The sequence below is a fragment of the Heteronotia binoei genome, chromosome 8 (assembly GCF_032191835.1).
Source record: "Heteronotia binoei isolate CCM8104 ecotype False Entrance Well chromosome 8, APGP_CSIRO_Hbin_v1, whole genome shotgun sequence".
Taxonomy (NCBI): domain Eukaryota; kingdom Metazoa; phylum Chordata; class Lepidosauria; order Squamata; family Gekkonidae; genus Heteronotia; species Heteronotia binoei.
This window is the reverse complement of record NC_083230.1, coordinates 67,158,300-67,176,200: the sequence shown is the minus strand read 5'-3', so window position 1 is coordinate 67,176,200 and position 17,901 is coordinate 67,158,300. Positions and strand designations below refer to the sequence as shown.

At 44.3% G+C, this 17,901-nt stretch overlaps 1 protein-coding gene across 6 annotated transcripts in view; it reads left to right on the top strand.

Annotated features, from left to right (window-relative positions):
* ATP2B1 (ATPase plasma membrane Ca2+ transporting 1) overlaps positions 1–17,901 on the top strand; it is a 115,971-nt gene that overhangs the window by 37,224 nt on the left and 60,846 nt on the right. For all 6 annotated transcript variants that reach the window (XM_060245164.1, XM_060245167.1, XM_060245166.1 and 3 more), the window contains exons 2-3: positions 11,526–11,954; positions 15,635–15,832. In XM_060245164.1, the coding sequence (XP_060101147.1) occupies positions 11,750–11,954; positions 15,635–15,832 (403 nt within the window). In that variant the 5' untranslated portion in view covers positions 11,526–11,749. The remainder of the gene's footprint in view (positions 1–11,525; positions 11,955–15,634; positions 15,833–17,901) is intronic.

Below are 17,901 nucleotides of genomic sequence, written 5' to 3'. Positions count from 1 at the left end.
TGGGTGCTTTCCCACCGTCCAATCAGGGAGGCAGGAATCAAAACTTCCTCTTCCTGTGGCTGTGGGGAACCACCCATCTTCAGTTCCTTTCCTGCCTCGACAGGGAGAGCATGTGCCTAGGATAGGTCTATCCCTTTAAGGCTTCTCTTTAAAAAAAAAAAAAAAAAGCTCTCTTCCTCTTCTTCCTCTTGCTTCTTGTTCCCCCTCTAAAAGCCTTCTTTCAGTCCCTTCTACTGCTCAAAGCTCGTTTCCCCGCTCCACGTGGATCCTCGCTTCCTCTTTCCTTCCCCCCCCCCGAAGAGGAGCGGCGCGCCAGTGGCTCGGGCTTCAAACTCAAGCCGCGGCGCGAAGAAGAACGACGAGATGGCGCGCAGGGCGAAGGACGCCTGCCCGAATGAGGACTCGGCTGCCTGCGCATCGCGTGGGGCCGAGAGGCCGCTTCCCGGAGCCGGCATGACCTCGGGGCTTGCCTCGGCTGCCGGCAACGTGCCCTGTAGGGGCAGAACAGCCAGGAGAGTGGAGGAAGGACGCTCCGAACGGAAGCGGCGCTGGTCATCTTCGGCAGCAGAGGAGGCCTCCTCCTCAGAGCGCCGGCCTGACGACGTGGGCCATTTTGATAAGCGCAAACGGGCGCGAAAAGACGGAGACCAGCAGCACGGCAGCCTCCAGGGTCGGGGACCCTCGCATGCCAACCTCCAGGCGGGAGATTTCAACTTCCTCGAGATCCAGCCGCAGCAGGAGGCAGCGCAGACCCTTCAGCCCCAGACGGGCTTGGGTAATGTACCCATGATGGGACCCTCTTTATTTTCTGAATTTTTAGAGTCTATTAGACAGACGGTAGGGGCTGCAGTTGAAGCAGCCTCTCTCAGGAGGCCAAGGCCCTCTAGTCCATCCCTTCACTCCAGATCACCCTCGCCCAAGAGACCTAGGGAACGGGGTCCCCGCTCTAGGACCACCAGAGGCTACCTAGTCAGTGACTCCCTGGAGGGCGAGAGATCCTAGTATGGGGATCAGTCAGAGGAATCAGAAGAGGGAGAAAGGGAGGAGGGCGAATTCCTTTCGGATGAGGAGATAGAGAGTACGTCTGTACCTGAACCCTCCTCACGCTTTTTCAGGGCAGAGGAGTTCCAATCCTTCTTGCCCAAGGTACTGGCTGCACTGGACCTCCAAACATCCCCAGAGGACCAGGAGGATTCCAACCCTCTGACTAGCTCCAAGAGCAAACCCAAGGGGAACTCAGAGTTCTTCCCTAGATACCGGACCTCCGACAAGGCCTTCCCCCTCCCAGAGTTCTTTGAACGCCAGCTAAGAGCTGAATGGGCAAAACCAAGCACCAGCAGACAGGTCCCCAACTCTATTAAAAAGTTATATGAGCTGACTGCACCCGCTAACGACATGCTGCAGGTCCCCCTAGTGGACGCACCGGTGGCAGCCCTACAATCCCATGGTCTGCTAGCAGAAGATGGTCAAGGGTCGATTAGGGACAACTGGGACAGAAAAATTGATCTGGCCCTAAAAAGGAGCCACGAGGCCACGGCCCTAGCCATCAAGGCTGCTACTGCCAACTCTATAGTCTCTAGGGCGGCGATAGTGTGGATCAGACGTCTGTCACAGCTCCTTCCAGATGCGGACAGAAGGACCCTGGAGGGCACCAGCAGACTCATGCGGGCGGTTGAGTTCACAGCGGACTCATCCCTGGATGCCCTTACCTTCTCTGCCAGGGCAATGGCAGCTAACACGGTAGCTAGAAGGGGTCTTTGGCTTAGAGCCTGGCCAGCTGATGCCCACTCCAAGTCGATCGTCTCAGGCTACCCCTTTCAGGGTGAGAAGTTATTCGGCGACACACTGGAGAAGATCCTCGTGGAGACGCGAGATAAGAAGAAGGCCATGCCCAAGTTTCTGAGACGTACCGACAGGCGAGGCTTTAGTTCTAATTCCTTTCGGACCTCCCCCAACTTCTCCAAGCCCAAGCAAGAGTACAAGAAACAGTCCTGGAACCAGGCCAAGCAGAGTTCCCATAAGAACTTCTCCAACTCCCGATTTCAGAGGAACCAGCCCGATAGGCCGGGCAAGTTCCAGAAGGCCCCCAATCCTAACAAGGCATGACTGGGATCACATCCCAGTAGGGGGCCGCCTGCTTCACTTTCATCAAGCTTGGGTCAATTCACAGGCGGACTCCTGGTCTCTAGAGATTGTCTCCCGGGGCTACCCAATAGAGTTCAGGCGTATACCCCCAGATCGCTTCATTATCTCCCCCCTCCGCTCGAGCCCAGAGCGGAGGAACATTACCCTCAAGGCAATACACCACCTGCTGAATATAGCGGCAATAGAACAAGTCCCTCCGAAGCAGAAATATCAAGGTGTCTATTCCATCTTCTTCACAGTTCCCAAGAGGAACGGGGACTGGAGGGCAATTTTGGACCTAAAATTCCTGAACAGGAACATCAAACTACGACACTTCAGAATGGAGTCCATCAAGTCTATAACAGAGGCCCTGAACCACAGGGATTACATATCATCACTGGATCTGACAGAGGCCTACCTGCATATCCCGATTCTACCCTCACACCGCAAGTTCCTGCGTTTCTGCGTAAATGGCTCTCACTACCAGTTCAGAGCTCTACCCTTCGGGCTTGCAACAGCTCCACGGGTGTTCACCAAGGTGCTGGCGAACCTGATTGCACACCTCAGACAGAGGGGCATACACGTGCATCCGTACCTCGACGACCTGTTGCTGAGATCATCGTCAAGGGAGAAAGCAGAACAGGACTTACGGAGCACAGTCAGCTGCCTCCAAAGACACGGCTTCCTGATCAATACAGCCAAGAGTCACCTTCGACCGACTCAGAGACTAGAGCACCTGGGCATGATAGTGGACACAAACCTCAAAGCCATCTTTCTCCCAGAGGACAAGATCTTAAAGACAGTGACGTTGGCACAACAGGTGATCCAGGCGTCATCATCGTCACTGCTGACCCTAGCAAGACTCATGGGCCTCCTCATCTCAAACCTCGAGGCTCTACAGTGGGGTCGGCACCACACCAGACAACTCCAGATGTTCCTTTGCCCCCACCAACTACACATCATGGAGAGACGCTCCATATCCCTTTCACTGCCCCCGGCGGTGAAGGAGAGCCTCAGGTGGTGGACCAAGGCCAGCAACTTACGCCAGGGGAGAGTCTTCCTCATAGAAGGGGAGCTGCAACTGTTCTCGGACGCCAGCCTCTCCGGTTGGGGGGCAACCCTCAACGAGATCCCAACACAGGGCCAGTGGTCGACCAGGGAATCGAACCTCCCAATCAACCTACTAGAGCTTCGGGCAGTTCGCCTAGCCCTCCTACACTTCCAGGACCAAGTCTCAGGCCAACACGTCCTAGTGCGAACGGACAACATAGCAGCAAAGGCCTACTTAAACAATCAAGGGGGGTCCAGGTCCAGCTCCCTCTACAGGGAGGCCGGAAAACTGTTCGGCTGGGCAGAACTTCATCTGAAGTCAATAAGAGCAGAACACATCAAGGGGGCGCACAATGTGCAGGCGGACTGGCTCAGCCGAGAGAGCATCCAGGCAGGGGAGTGGTCCCTCAACAGGAATATATTCCTACAGATAGTGGATCACTTCGGCCCGCCAACCCTGGACCTCTTCGCATCTCCACAGAATCACCAGCTGCCCCGGTTCTTCACAAGGTACTTTCACAGTCAGGCGGAGGCCACAGACGCCCTAACATCCCCGTGGCCTCAAGGTCTCCTGTACGCCTTCCCGCCAATCCCGGTCATCCCAAAAGTTCTCAGAAGGATCAGGTCGCTGGGGGCAGAGGTCATCTTAGTTGCGCCCTGGTGGCCTCGGCGTCCCTGGTTCTCTTCAATCCAGCAGATGTCAGCGGAGAAACCCCTCCACCTTCCAACCGGGCCGGACATGCTGCTGCAGGGACCAGTGTGGCACCCCCGCCCAGAATGGCTGAGATTGACCGCGTGGAGGTTGAGAGGAGATCGCTACTAGACCTAGGGTACACCAGCGAAGTGACGAATACCATCTTAGCATCCAGAAAGGAATCCACGACGCGGATCTACAACATGTCTTGGAAAGCCTTCCACAGGTGGTGCCGGAGAAAGAGTGTGGATCCATTGCACCCTACTGTTCCCAGGGTGCTACAATTCCTTCAGGATGGACTACAGTCCGGCCTGAAACCAGCCACCCTCAAACGCCAGATCGCGGCACTGTCGTCAGTACTTCAGCAGGTGGATGGTGTATCCCTGTCGTCTCACCCTCACATCCGACGGTTCCTTAGAGGGGCTTCCTTAAGCTCCACACCGCAGACCCATCGGTTCCCGACCTGGAGGCTGAACCCAGTGCTGACCGCCCTAACAGGTCCACCCTTCGAACCACTCATGCAAGTGCCCTTAAAGATGCTTCGCATGAAGACGATTTTCCTGGTGGCAATAACATCGGCCAGAAGGGTCTCCGAGTTAGGAGCTCTGTCTGCTAGGAAAGAGCTATGCGTGTTCCACAAGGACAAAGTCGTACTCTACCCGGATCCTACCTTCCAACCAAAGGTGTCATCCAGATTCCACCGAAATCAAGAGATCAACCTACCATCCTTTTGTCCGGATCCCAGACACCCCAAGGAACGAACCTGGCACACCCTGGACGTGCGCAGGGCGATCAAAGTCTACCTGTTTAGAACAGAGTCGCTACGGAAGTCAGACTCTATGTTCATCAACATCTCTGCACCCAGAATGGGGCAGAAGATGTCCAAGTCGGCCATTAGTTATGCCATTAAGCAGTGCATAGCGGAGGCCTACAAGGCCTTGCACCTCGAGGTTCCGCCTGGGATCACAGCACACTCGACCAGAAGCGCAGCCGCTAACGCAGCCTTCAGCAGGAACGCCTCAGTCGAGGAAGTGTGTAAGGCAGCTACGTGGTCGTCAATCTCCACCTTCGTTCGACACTACAAGCTGAACTCTTACGCGTCGGCGGATGCGGCCTTCGGTAGACGAATCTTACAGCATGTACTGCCTGAGTAGGGCGATCCCTCCCTAAGTAACCTACTGCTCTAGGAGCACCCAAGATGTCCTCCGCCTCCTAGGGAGAACGACCCTTGGCACTTACCGTGAGGGGTCCTTCTCCTAGGAGGAAAGGAGGACATCTTGCCCTCCCATCTATCGCCCTACCTTGGGCAGCTGAATTCTCCACTGTGTCTAACTACATCTCTACCAACATTTGATGGCCTTCGGGCCCGTTTCCTACTTTTCCTATCTATAAAGTTTATACTTTCGTCGATCGCCCGTCTCATTTATGGGCACCGACAGACTAATAGTTGTTGTTGTTTCACTTGTTAGAAGTTTTTTATTTTTATAGATACAGTTAACGTTATACTGCTGCTCGGAGTCACCCGAACTGAAGATGGGTGGTTCCCCACAGCCACAGGAAGAGGAAGTTTTGATTCCTGCCTCCCTGATTGGACGGTGGGAAAGCACCCAAGATGTCCTCCTTTCCTCCTAGGAGAAGGACCCCTCACGGTAAGTGCCAAGGGTCGTTCATGTACTGCTTTTTTCCCTTGCATAGGGGGGGTCATAATCATTAAAAAATCTCATTTAGAATCCTGTCTTGCAGCCACAAAACAAAATTACATTTTTGCATAATTTGCCTTTTTCTGGTGGAATATAAGTGTTCTCCCCTAAATAAAATTGGTTGATGCCTAGTATCAGAGCTCTTAATAAAAGAAAAACAATAGTGCTCTTCGTTGAATTTTGCCCCAAACTCTAGCTGTCTTGGCATACTTGAGGTGCACTAAAACATTGATTAAATATTTTCAGTGTATTTAAAGATGGGTATATTGAAGTCTGTTTAAGCAGCAGTTGAGTTTAGGAGATGACAGCGATGTGATGCTTCAGATTTGTGAGGTCTTTTGAGCTAATTAGATTTGGGTAAAGGCTTTCCTGAGATAATCACCCTGGAAGCCTTCTCTGAAGCTGGGCTGCTGATAATGTGTAGCTGAAGGTCATACCTTCAATACAGCATATAGGCTAAAGCTTAAACTGTAAGTTAATGGAGTGAATTATTTGAGTGGCTTCATTTTTAATGACTTCAGAAACATTCAGCTGCAATTTTAAGCACCTGTATAACAAGGCGCATAATCTGGAAGTATCTGACTTGCTGATCTACCTGTGATGGTAATTAAAGTTCAACAGAGTATATATCACCAGTGACACTTCCTGTGCCACAAACTTGTCATGTATTTAATTGCCTGTTCATATACATAGTATTACTTAGTGAATTTTCTAAAACATGAATGATGGAGATAAGAGATTAGTGATTATTAGTGGGCTAGGAAATTGTTGTAGGCTGGAATGTGCCCCTGACACATACTTGCCTGTGCTGTTATTAGCACAGTGTAAGGTGCAACATAATGCTGAGTAAGTCTACTCAGAGTTCAGTATGACTTACTCCCAAGTAATTGTGCTGGATTGCAGCCTTAGTAAGTAAAATGCTGTTGCCATGACCTTCTGTCTGAAGCAAAGTAAATTATGTTTATCATTCACACAACCTAGGTGTATTCCAAGAGGTTACTTTGAGTTGGGTAGTATCTGGGTCAAACTTTCTATGTCAAGATTTGGGCTTGTTAAGAAGTTTTTATAGGGAATTATAATCTAGATAGTTTAGTTGTGGATAGCCATCCCTGATGCCATACTCATTGTGCCACTGGGCTGAAGTGAATAGATTCTGGTGGGAGGGGAAATTTAGTAAAAAAGTCTGTAAGTATTTCTGGTCCCCTGCTTTGTTCTGTGTAGATCATTTGTCATTAATGCATGACAGAAGAGAACTTTGTTTTATTGGGCTGTTAATTCCAGAGGGCTAGCTCAAAATCCAAGTTCAGTGGCACCTTAAAGACCAACATTTATTCCAGCATTAGTTTTGGAGAGTCAGCAATCTTCATAGTTCCTAATGTGTTACTGGATTTCTGTTTCATTGGCTTGCTCACATTTTTATTTTATTTTTTATCAGATTTATATCCCACCCTTCTCCAACAGGCTCAGGGTGGCTAACAACAATTTAAAATATTAGCAATTTACAAACATCATATTAAAATAAAATATATAAAAAACATTTCCATACATATTAAAAATCCAAGATGGCCAGCTTCTGATTTTCATTATGTTAGTTCAGTGAGATTGTTGGTGCTGTAAGGTAATAGCCACTAGCCATTGAAGGCAAGTTTGAGTAATTCGGTCTTACAGGCCCTGCAGAAATCTGGCAGGTCCCTCAAGGCTCTGATGTTTTGGGGGAGGGCATTCCACAAAGTGGGGGCTATTACTGAGAACACTCTGGCTCTAGTGCTGGTCAATTGAGCTTCTTTCAGTCCATGGATCTTGAGGAGATTTTGAGACCCTGAACGTAGTGCTCTCTGGGGTACGTATGGGGAAAGGTGGTCCCGAAGGTAGACAGGTCCCAGGCCATATAGGGCTTTAAAGGTTATAACTAGCACCTTGAAGTGAATCCAGAATGCCACAGGCAACCAGTGTAATACTTTCCTCACAGGTTGAATGTGCTGCCATACAGGTAGCTCCATTAACAACCTGGCTGCTGCGTTTTGTACCAGTTGCAGCCTCCAAAGTTGAGTCAAGGGCAGCCCCATGTAGAGGGCATTACAGTAGTCTGTTCTTGACATGACTGTTGCATGGGTCACTGTTGCCAAGTCGTTGCACTCCAGGTATGAAGCCAGCTGCCTTATCCGCCTAAGATGGTAGAATGTGGATTTGGCAGTGGCTGCTACCTGGGCCTCCATTGTCAGCAAAGGCTCCAGGAGCACCCCCAAGCTCTTGACCCTCGACGCTGGCACTAATAGTGTCACCATAAAAGGCTGGCAAGGGGATTTCCCTACCTAGGTCGCTGCAACTCAGGCACAGGACCACTGGATTCAATTTCAATTGACTCTGCCTAAGCCATTTCACTACGGCTTGCAGTGCCAGGTCCAGATCTCCAGGGCGCAGCTGGACTGGCTGCCCAACAATAGATAGAGCTGGGTGTCATCCGCATACTGGTGACAACCCAGCCCATATCTCCAGACAATCTGGGCAAGGGGGCGCATGTAGATGTTAACATCAAGGAGAGGACCGTCCCCTGAGGGACCCCCACATACAAGAGGATGCCTCTGGGATGACTGCTCCCCTATAGCCACCTTTTGTCCCCGGCCTTGGAGAAAGGAGGTAAGCCATTGAAGGGCAGACCCCTGAATCCCCACGTTGGCAAGGCAGTGGGGCAAAAGCTAGTGGTCAGCTGTGTCAAACGTGGCCGACAAATCTAACAACAGCACTGCCAAGCTGCCCTGATCCAGATGTCTCAAGAGATCATCCATGAGGGTAATCAGTACCGTCTCCGCTCTATGGCCTGGCCGGAAGTTAGACTGAAATGGGTCTAAGGCAGAAGCGTCATCCAAGAATCCCTGTAACTGTACTGCCACTGCCCTCTCAATAACTTTACCCAGAAAGGGCAAGTTCAACACAGACTGGTGGTTTGCCAATACAACTGGATCTGAAGATGGCTTTTTGAGGAGAGGGCATACCACCGCCTCCTTAAGGGGTGTGGGAAAGTTCCTTCAGTCAGGGACCTTTCCAATTGACTCTGCCAATGTAATACTTGCATGCATATTAGTTTGTGTGTGTTTGGGGTTTTTTGGTATGATGTATCAGGGGTGTCAAACTCATTTGTTATGAGGGCCAGATCTGATATAAATGAGACCTTGTTGAGGCAGGCCGGGACATGTGTGTACCTATTTAAGATTAGGTAGCAGGGATATAAACTTTTTAAAGAACACAAACATTACTAAAAATTAAAAAAAAACTTAAAATATGTTTAAAACATTAGCACTTGTTGGTCTTAAAGGTGCTTTCTTTGTATTTCTCCCATGGGATCCAGGGAATTGGGCAAAGGAAACGCTGGCTCTTTTCCTCCCTCCCCAGGTGACCAGGAGAAGGAGGAGCCTAAACCAATGGAGAAAATAGAGGTTTTGCTCTGTAGCTCCTGTGTGATTGAGTAAGCCTGGCAAAGTAAATTGAGATGCAGAAGGAAGCAAGAGAAAGGGAGAAGGAAGCAGATGACATCCAGTTGCTTGGGGGGGCTGATTTGTCCCCCTGGGCCAAATGTTTGACATCCCTGCTGTATATACTTGCAAACATATACTAGGTTCATACTGCTGCAGAAGAGGAACAAAAACATGAAGCAGACAAGAAGATTTGAGAGTTGCATCTGTGGTATATAGGAGAATAACTACCTTATGTTTTAATTGATGCAGAGCTGTCACACTTTCTAGTGAGTTAAGAACAGCTAAAACAGTATTCTAAAATCTCACCTGAAAAAGTGTTTCACTTATAATGAGAGAGCACATTTCATAACATAGCTTATCAATCCTCCTCTAAATTCCTGAAGTCCTGTGCGTGGTGCAGGTAGTAGGGAGTGAAGGGGGGAAAAACGATGTGTGGACATTCCCTATTCTGCCCCCCAGGTTTTCACATCATCTTGTCACAACAAATTTTTAAATTGGTACATATACAAAGCTAAAGCTTTTTTTTTTTTTGTCTCAGTCTGTTACTTAGAATTTATGTTTGCTCGTTCACTTAGTCTAATCTCAAAATTGGTCTACGGACAGGCATGAGCTATCTGAAATTTACAGATGAAAAATCCCCCAAACAGTGAAAATGATCGTCCTTGAAGCATGCATGAGACTAGAACCCTGCAGACTTTAGTCATTGTAGTACATCTCCAAAAATTCTGTTTTGGCTTTTAATTTATACCTGTGTTCCATAGTTGCACGTTTGCTAGTACTTTTAAATTGCTTGTGTTCTTTTGATAGTAGGGCATATCTGCCAAAACTATAACACACTTTGATCTTCCCATAGATTCAATACCTCAAGAACACTGGATCATGTTTCCTGTCACTGTTCTTCTAAGTTATGCATACGAAATCTATTAAATATATTCCCTTATTACTGTATGCCACAATACTTTTCGGCTCCTAGCTTCAGAATAACTCATATTTTGTCCTTCTGTGTTTGTGTGTGTTTGATGCTTCATTGTTTCATTAGTTTCTGAGTTTGAGGGTATGTTGGCACAAACAGGATGCCTCTCAGCATGTGTTGGCTTCTTCCAGAAGCTAATTTCTTCTATAAATGTCTTTATACTTGGTTAGACCATTACCAGGTTTGTTTTTTGATCTTTCTCCTCTTCCCTCTTTCCATCTGAGAGAGAGAGGAGGGGAGAGTGAGGGAGAGTAGGAGTACCAGAAGCAAGTGCTTAGTATGGCATCCTTTTATCTAAAACATGCTTTCATCTTCACAGAGCATCAGTCTCATCAGTGCTAATTTTTTTTGTGGTTGATCCATCCTCAACAGACTATAACAGATTCTTAACATGTAATATATTGTACTGGATCCAGCCCTGGTTTTTCACACAAACTCAGTCCCTCTCCAATGCCCATTGTGTATGCCTTTCTTCCATGCAGCTGCCATGATTCTCAGCTCAGCATTTTTAGTGGTCAAAGGGGACACTCTCCTTTTTTCACCAGCAAAAAATCGGACTGGGATCCAACCCATTGTTCATATTTGAAAATCATATTTGTTTGGTTAGAATTAATGTTTTTTCCAAATATTATCTGTTGTCTGTTAGTAACAGCCATATCTGGTAGAGTAATGTATGGGTCATTCTACTGTAGTTAACAAGCCTTGAGTCAGTTATTCATTTACATGCCATTGGCTTGTGCTAACTAGGGTATTTCTTCATGGAAAATGTTGTGCTTCTGTTCTGTGCTTCCAATCAGAAACTTGTATGCTGAATAAATGTGCTCAGTGTACAAACGTACAAAGACTCACTTACTCATGGTATCCCCACTGATGACGTGAATTTAGACCCTAACTATGTTTTGCAAGAATGGAAGATGTTTCTACCACCTGAAGAGATGGGAAGCTATTTTTGCTGATCCTCCATTCCAACTGTGGAATCCTTCTTTCCTCCATGCAGTTCCCAGATATCCAATCCCTGAGCGCAGGGTATTTGGTGGACTCAGCCGGCTGCAGTGGGAACAGAAAGATCAAAATTTAGAAAGCATGACATCAGTGCTTAGCCTTGAGCAAACATAATGCAGTATCATATGAACATATGAAGCTGCCTTATACTGAATCAGACCCTTGGTCCATCAAAGTCAGTATTGTCTTCTCAGACTGGCAGCGGCTCTCCAGGGTCTCAAGCTGAGGTTTTTCACACCTATTTGCCTGGACCCTTTTTTGGAGATGCCAGGGATTGAACCTGGAATCTTCTGCTTCCCAAGCAGATGCTCTACCACTGAGCCACCGTCCTGTATAAATTGGATGGAATCAAAGTGAAAATATTGTTAAATAATAGGTGTGAGGGGGCTCTCTTAAACTTTAGTATTTTAGTTTACTTCTTTTTGTAATGTTAATTCTAGGAGTTGTGGTATAGAAGTTTTATGCCAAGTATTGAGACTTGTCACTATAAACTTTTTTCTTTTTTGCAGACTGCATTCCCCTTCCATCTGGAATGAAGGAACCAATTATGGGATTGTATTCAAGATAACGTTCCTGGAAAGCGTATCCAATGGATCTCTCTTTTTTTGAGTGATTTATATCTGCACTTTTGATGGTTTTCATATCTAAAGGATTTATTTTCCTTGTGGAAATATTTAAAATAAAAAATTGTTCCTCATTGGAAACTATTTCCTCCTTTTGAACACTGTACATCATGGGAGACATGGCCAACAACTCGGTAGCGTACAGTGGCGTGAAATACTCTGTGAAAGATACTCATCATGGAGACTTTGGGATCACACTTGAAGAGCTTCGTAATCTTATGGAATTGCGTGCTGCAGATGCTTTGCATAAAATACAAGAATGCTATGGGGATGTATATGGAATCTGTGCAAGATTGAAAACTTCTCCAAATGAAGGTAAGGATGAGCTCTGTTGGAGCACATGTTTATTAAGATAGATACTTTAAGCGTCTCAGTTTGTAGACAGAGTGGCTGTTATGACTCTAGGAGTATAATAGAAAGTTGCAAACAATATTTGATCACTATATTGATTAATAATCTAACGCTAAATAAATTCACAAATGATAAAAATGATGCTTGAAACATTGCCATTTTCTCTTGAGGGCTTTTGGTGAGGGTTAGCTCTGGCAAAATAATTGGTCATTGCATTTGAAGCTTAACATTCTCATTTTTTCCTAATTTATTGGTCATAGTAGGATTAAAAGCAAAAGACTTGGTTTAAAGCTTGTGTTCTTTGCTTCTTTACAGAAGGTATGGAGTTACGTGTCTCACAAGTACCAAGCAATTTTAAGGGTGCTGTCCATTAAAGTTACTATAGTAAATATTTTATAAAGTTGTGGCTGTTCAACCTAAAAAAATGTTACATATAATACATTTTTAGAATGAAATCTACAAACTGTTGAATTCCAAATTTTGTTCTGAACCTTTTATGCTAGTTTTTGTGAATTTGCAGAAGTCAATCAAATCCTCCTATAATCTTTGTTCAAGTGTATTCATTAGATATTTCTTTTAGAAAAGAGCAGTGGTGTTTACCTGTGTTCAGTAGAGAGCTCTAATGATACCCAACCAGTTATGTAACACTGGCAATGAACATTGAAATGTCAAGGTGCTTTTCAGCTAAGCTTTTGTTTGAAAATATACTTTTAAAAATTAGACTGCTACCTAACTCTTAAGATTTTCTAAAATTAATTTGCTATTGCTAGACTCCTTTCCATATAATTGGTAGGGATTTGGACAGAACGAGGTCTTCAATGAAGCCCCTCAGAGTTTTTCATTTACTTAGTGAAAAATACAATAAAGATTAGTATGACATCCAATCACATTATTACGTTGAGATGCTTAAGCTTGTATTTTATAAACTACTGGCCAGACACACAATTTATAGCCCAAAGCATCTTATCCAGAAGATGATGCCAAGAACTCTGATAATTGTTTTTATAAATTCTATGTACTTCCTTATGTCAAAGTTGCTAGCACTGATAATATTATGAGAAATAAATTTGATAATATCTGAATTATTTTCCCTGATTTGTGAAATCTGGAATATGTTTGTGAGGTGGAAAGACCATATATAATCCTGAATGTTGAATCTTAATTTGGAAGCTCATGTGGGCAAGTCAAAACATTCTGCATATATATATCAGTCCCAAAAAGCCAGACATATGCAAAATGTTAAATAGTTTGTTCGATATTAGAATTATGTAAGTTAAAGATGTTTCAGATGAGTTTTTTCCTGGACTAGAGTAACTGTCTTCAATGAGATCATCACTGTGATATTTGCCAGGAGAGGGCAAAAAACATTCCTGCCCTGAAAGGTACACCCAGAACTTTGCATGCTGGCATCTGTGAGGAACCACTAGGCTACAATACTTGGGCAACTGCTGAATCTTTCCCTTTGGTAGGTTATAGAATAATTGCCTAATAGCTGTGAAGCATGTATGTACTTTTCATCATGCTTGTAGCAAGAAATGCAAATGTTGGTTATTCTTAAAGGAGGGTTGGTGGGATTTTTTTTTGTGGTGTTAAAAGTTGTTAAGCACTCCTTTGGATAAGCCAGGCATGATGCAGTGTTTGGAATATCAGACTAGGACCTGTGACAACTGGGTTCACATCCCTGCTCTGCCATGGAAGTTTGCTTGGTAACCTTGGGCACATCACAATTTCTCAAACTAACTTGCCTCACAGAGTGGTGATTGTGAAGATAAAGATGGGAGAATGATGTGATAAGCTGAGAAAAATAAGATACAAATAATTAAAAGTATGGTGGCCCTTTTTCCATGCAGTTTGCAAGGTTTTCTTATTAAGACAAGATCTTTCTTGTTAGCTTGGGGGGAGGGGAAAGGGGCCAAAGTTTTGAGGTCTTCCCTTTTCATAAAAGTTCTTTGTCGCACCTGGTCTGAGTTGTCTGGATTTGCATTTGGTAATTATAACAGAGGTCAAGATAAATCTCAAGAACTGCAAAACTTTGGTTGGTCAAGATTTCTTAAAGGGAAGCACCTAACATTCTCATATATATAAATGTAGATGAAATGGTCATCTCATCATAGCGATGTGCCTGGAAGATCAAATGATACCATACTTAAGAATGGGAGGTGATGATATGTGCAAAGGAAGGATCCAGGCTTGTTCCAACTGATACTTGGTAGAAACAAAATCTGACTGGTCTCACATTTAGAAATAATTTTAAGTCACCATTTTACAACAGGCTCCTTAGAGGAATGATTCAGCAGTTGTCCAGGGATTGCTAGATGGTGGTACATGAAAACAGACACCGAGTATGCAGAACTCTTTGACCCATTTCCCACTTACCTTACGCCGCTCTCACGTTCATCTTCTCAGCTGGGCGTCCTTCCAATTTCACACTATCTGCCTCAGGGCTGCAGCAAGCGTTGGCGTTTTCACACAGCAAACAAACCACTAAAAACCAGTTTCTGTTTGCTGCACGAAAATGTTGACGCTTGCTGCAGCCTCAGGACAGAAAGTGTGAAATCGGAAGGAAGCCCTGCTGAGAAGACGAACATGAGAGCAGCGTAAGGAGAGTGGGAAATCAGTCTTTGTCTATCTACTTTCAGTCACCTTGGTTTGAACTTGCACTTCGTGTTTCTGAGTTGACATGATGATACAGTTTTCTTCTTTCCTTATAATAAGAATATGCTCAAAGCTAGTATGTAGGTCTCATGTTCAACTTACTTTTAGTTTTTGTGTTGTGTGTAAAATGAAGACCTCTTAAAATTAGTGAATTTTTTTGTTGCATTTTACTCCAGGATTTGTGTTATCATAAACATGTAAAGGTAAAGGTAGTCCCCTGTGCAAGCACAGAGTCATTACCGACCCATGGGGTGACATCACATGATGTTTTCATAGCTGACTTTTTACAGGGTGCTTTGCCCTTGCCTTCCCCAGTCATCTACACTTTAGCCCCAGCAAGCTGGGTACTTACCAACCTTTGAAGGATGGAAGGCTGAATCAACCTTGAGCCGGCTACCTGAACCCAGCTTCTGCTGGAATCGAACTCAGGTCGTGAGCAGAGCTTGGACTGTAGTACTGCAGGTTACCACTCTGCACCATGGGGCTCTTTATCGTAAGCATGATGACATGCTAAAATTCAGTTGTTTATTGAGGAAACCCAAACTCTCTTGCCAGAATTATACAAACATGCAGACTTTTGTCTAATCTTCATACTTGTGGTTGCAATTTCAGAGTTTTCTAAAGAGCTGGAATGAAAAAGGGATCAGGTAGATGTTTATATAAAAATGCTGACTTTTTTTGGAAGTCATATTCTAGACTTTGATATATTGCTGAGAAATTCAGGAAAACCAGGCACTCAGTATATGAGTAGCACTGTGGTTAACAGAAATCTGCATGTGGTTGGAGCCATCCTCTGGTGTGCTGGAAAACAGTTCCTCCTGATGTTGCATGAGTCCCTAAACGTATGCAGCACAATTAAATATAAGTAGAGAAATTCATGTATCATGCATACATAAGATTTTCCCTAGAACATCATGTGTTTGTGTTTTTATGATGATGTAGACAATCAGCAAACTACTCTAAAATAGATTTCTCTTCCTAATGTTTAGGCTTAAGTGGAAACCCAGCAGATATAGAAAGGAGAGCAGCTGTGTTTGGGAAGAACTTTATACCTCCTAAAAAGCCAAAAACATTTCTTCAGTTAGTATGGGAAGCATTACAAGATGTTACGTTAATTATATTAGAAATTGCAGCCATAATATCATTGGGCCTTTCTTTTTACCAACCTCCTGGAGGAAATGAAGCATGTAAGTAAATCATCAATAAATCATTTTACTTTAATTGTTATGTACGCTGAAACATATTTCAAAATTTTGTGTTGGGTTGTATTAGGAAACCATAATATTGTTTGGGCCTCTAGGACTATTGAGAGAACATGATGCTAGCACAAACCATCAAATGCATTTAAACCTTAATCTGAAGTCCTCAGTTGTTTGAATTTCTTGTAATTGAAGTCTAGAAAGCAAACTAGTCACTTGATCTTTTCTGTTGGGAATGTTTTGTGCAATGCTGATAGAATTATTTTCTGTAACTAAGTTGCTATAATTGCTGGTTCTAAGTATTTTCCACTAGTTTTTTTACAGTTGTATGTAAATCCCATTTCTGTAGAATGTTCTGTTATCTGCATTTATGTTAACTTGTGGGATTCTTTTTTCTAATTTGAGCAACTGCAACAATCTATTGCTGTTTTGTTTCTGCCTTGCCAGAGCATGGGTTACAGAGGTGGGCTTCTTCACACTTTTTGTAGTCATCCTCAGCACTGTTGAGAGCAAGCAGCCTTTCCTGTACTTTCCTCCCCTTGCCTGCTGGAGGTGCCATACAGTGTAGGTCACCTAAACATTGTTTTATTTTTTTGCCAGCAGTGTCTGTGCATATATAGATATCACTTTTCAATAGTTTCTGCAGACCTGGGTTACCATTATATGCATTTCTTATCTGCTTCATGCATGACTATGAGAGTTAGGTACATGGCTCAGCAGTGGTCATTGCTATCATTAGTATGGAGAAAAAAAATGAAAAGAATGATCCCAGAGCTGTATGAATGCAGTATGTCTTAGTTGTGGCATCCATTTCTCCCCTGTGAAATGAGCAGAAGAAGATACAGAGCTGGGGCAAGGCTCACTCACCCCTAATTATATCTGCTTCTGACAGCAGAAAGCAAACACTGGTAAAATAACACTTTGTACATCTTGAGTTGTACCAAGTAGTGTTATAGGACTGAATTTCATGATGCTATATTTTTCCATGAAAAAAATTCCACCCCATATTTGCTTTATCTAAAGTTGTCAGTGCTCTTCTGTTACAGATCCCTCATGTTAGATGGGCTAAATGTGGTGTATGAAGCATAGACAAATCCCAGTCATGGTATATTTGCTACTAGGAAGCAGGGTTCTTCTACCTCCCAGTGACAGAACAAACTAAATTTCCTGCAAAATTTTATTATGTAATGACCATGAATAAGTTATGAATGGCAAATGTCTAGTGTATTTTAGTTTTGAACCCCACCATATTATTTCACATAGTCTTCGGAGCAGCCTAGGATAAAACTGGTGCTCTCCAATCTCTATAAAACTTAAACTATTGGATAATAAAGTTATAATCCCAAAACATTTAAACTGCAAATCATACAGTGGCAGAAGATGATAACCTTGATGGGCAGGGATGCATAACATTTTCCAGCTGTGTTACAAATAAAGGTCTTATCCCTCATTGGAAAAATAGTTTTCTTTTGTTTTCTGAGCAGCAGAACATTAACTTGACAAGCTTCCTTGTTAGACTTCTAAAGTATGGGTTTCAGTGATAGAAATACTTTACCTTTACGTATCAGTCTGATTTCCTAAAATCTGTGCATGTGGTGGAGCTCCTATGAGGGAAGGTCTTGGATTATGGCAGTACTCTAGTGATGATGAAAAACAAAAGACTTTAATTTAAAGATACAGAAGCCTTAAAGAAATTCAGGAGTCATTCCTGCTGATTTCCCTCACAAGGCAACATCTGCAGCTCCATTTCTGCAGATTGCTGCACAAATTGTTCATATCAAACCAAAGTATCAGAAAGATTTAGAAGCAAATCTGGGGTAACATTAACAGTAGGAACATCTTCAGTATCACTTATAGTGATTGTATTAGATCTGGTACCAGCTGCTACTGAAGAGTTAAGTATAGTATTGGTTTGGCAATGAGTTAACATTTGGAAGCATTGATTTTTAGGGTAACATGGCACACTGATAGTACATGTAGATGTTGTTTCCAAAAAAGTAAACTATGATGGAATGCCTTCCTTGCACTTGGAACAACCTTCGTTCTGTAGAGAAAAC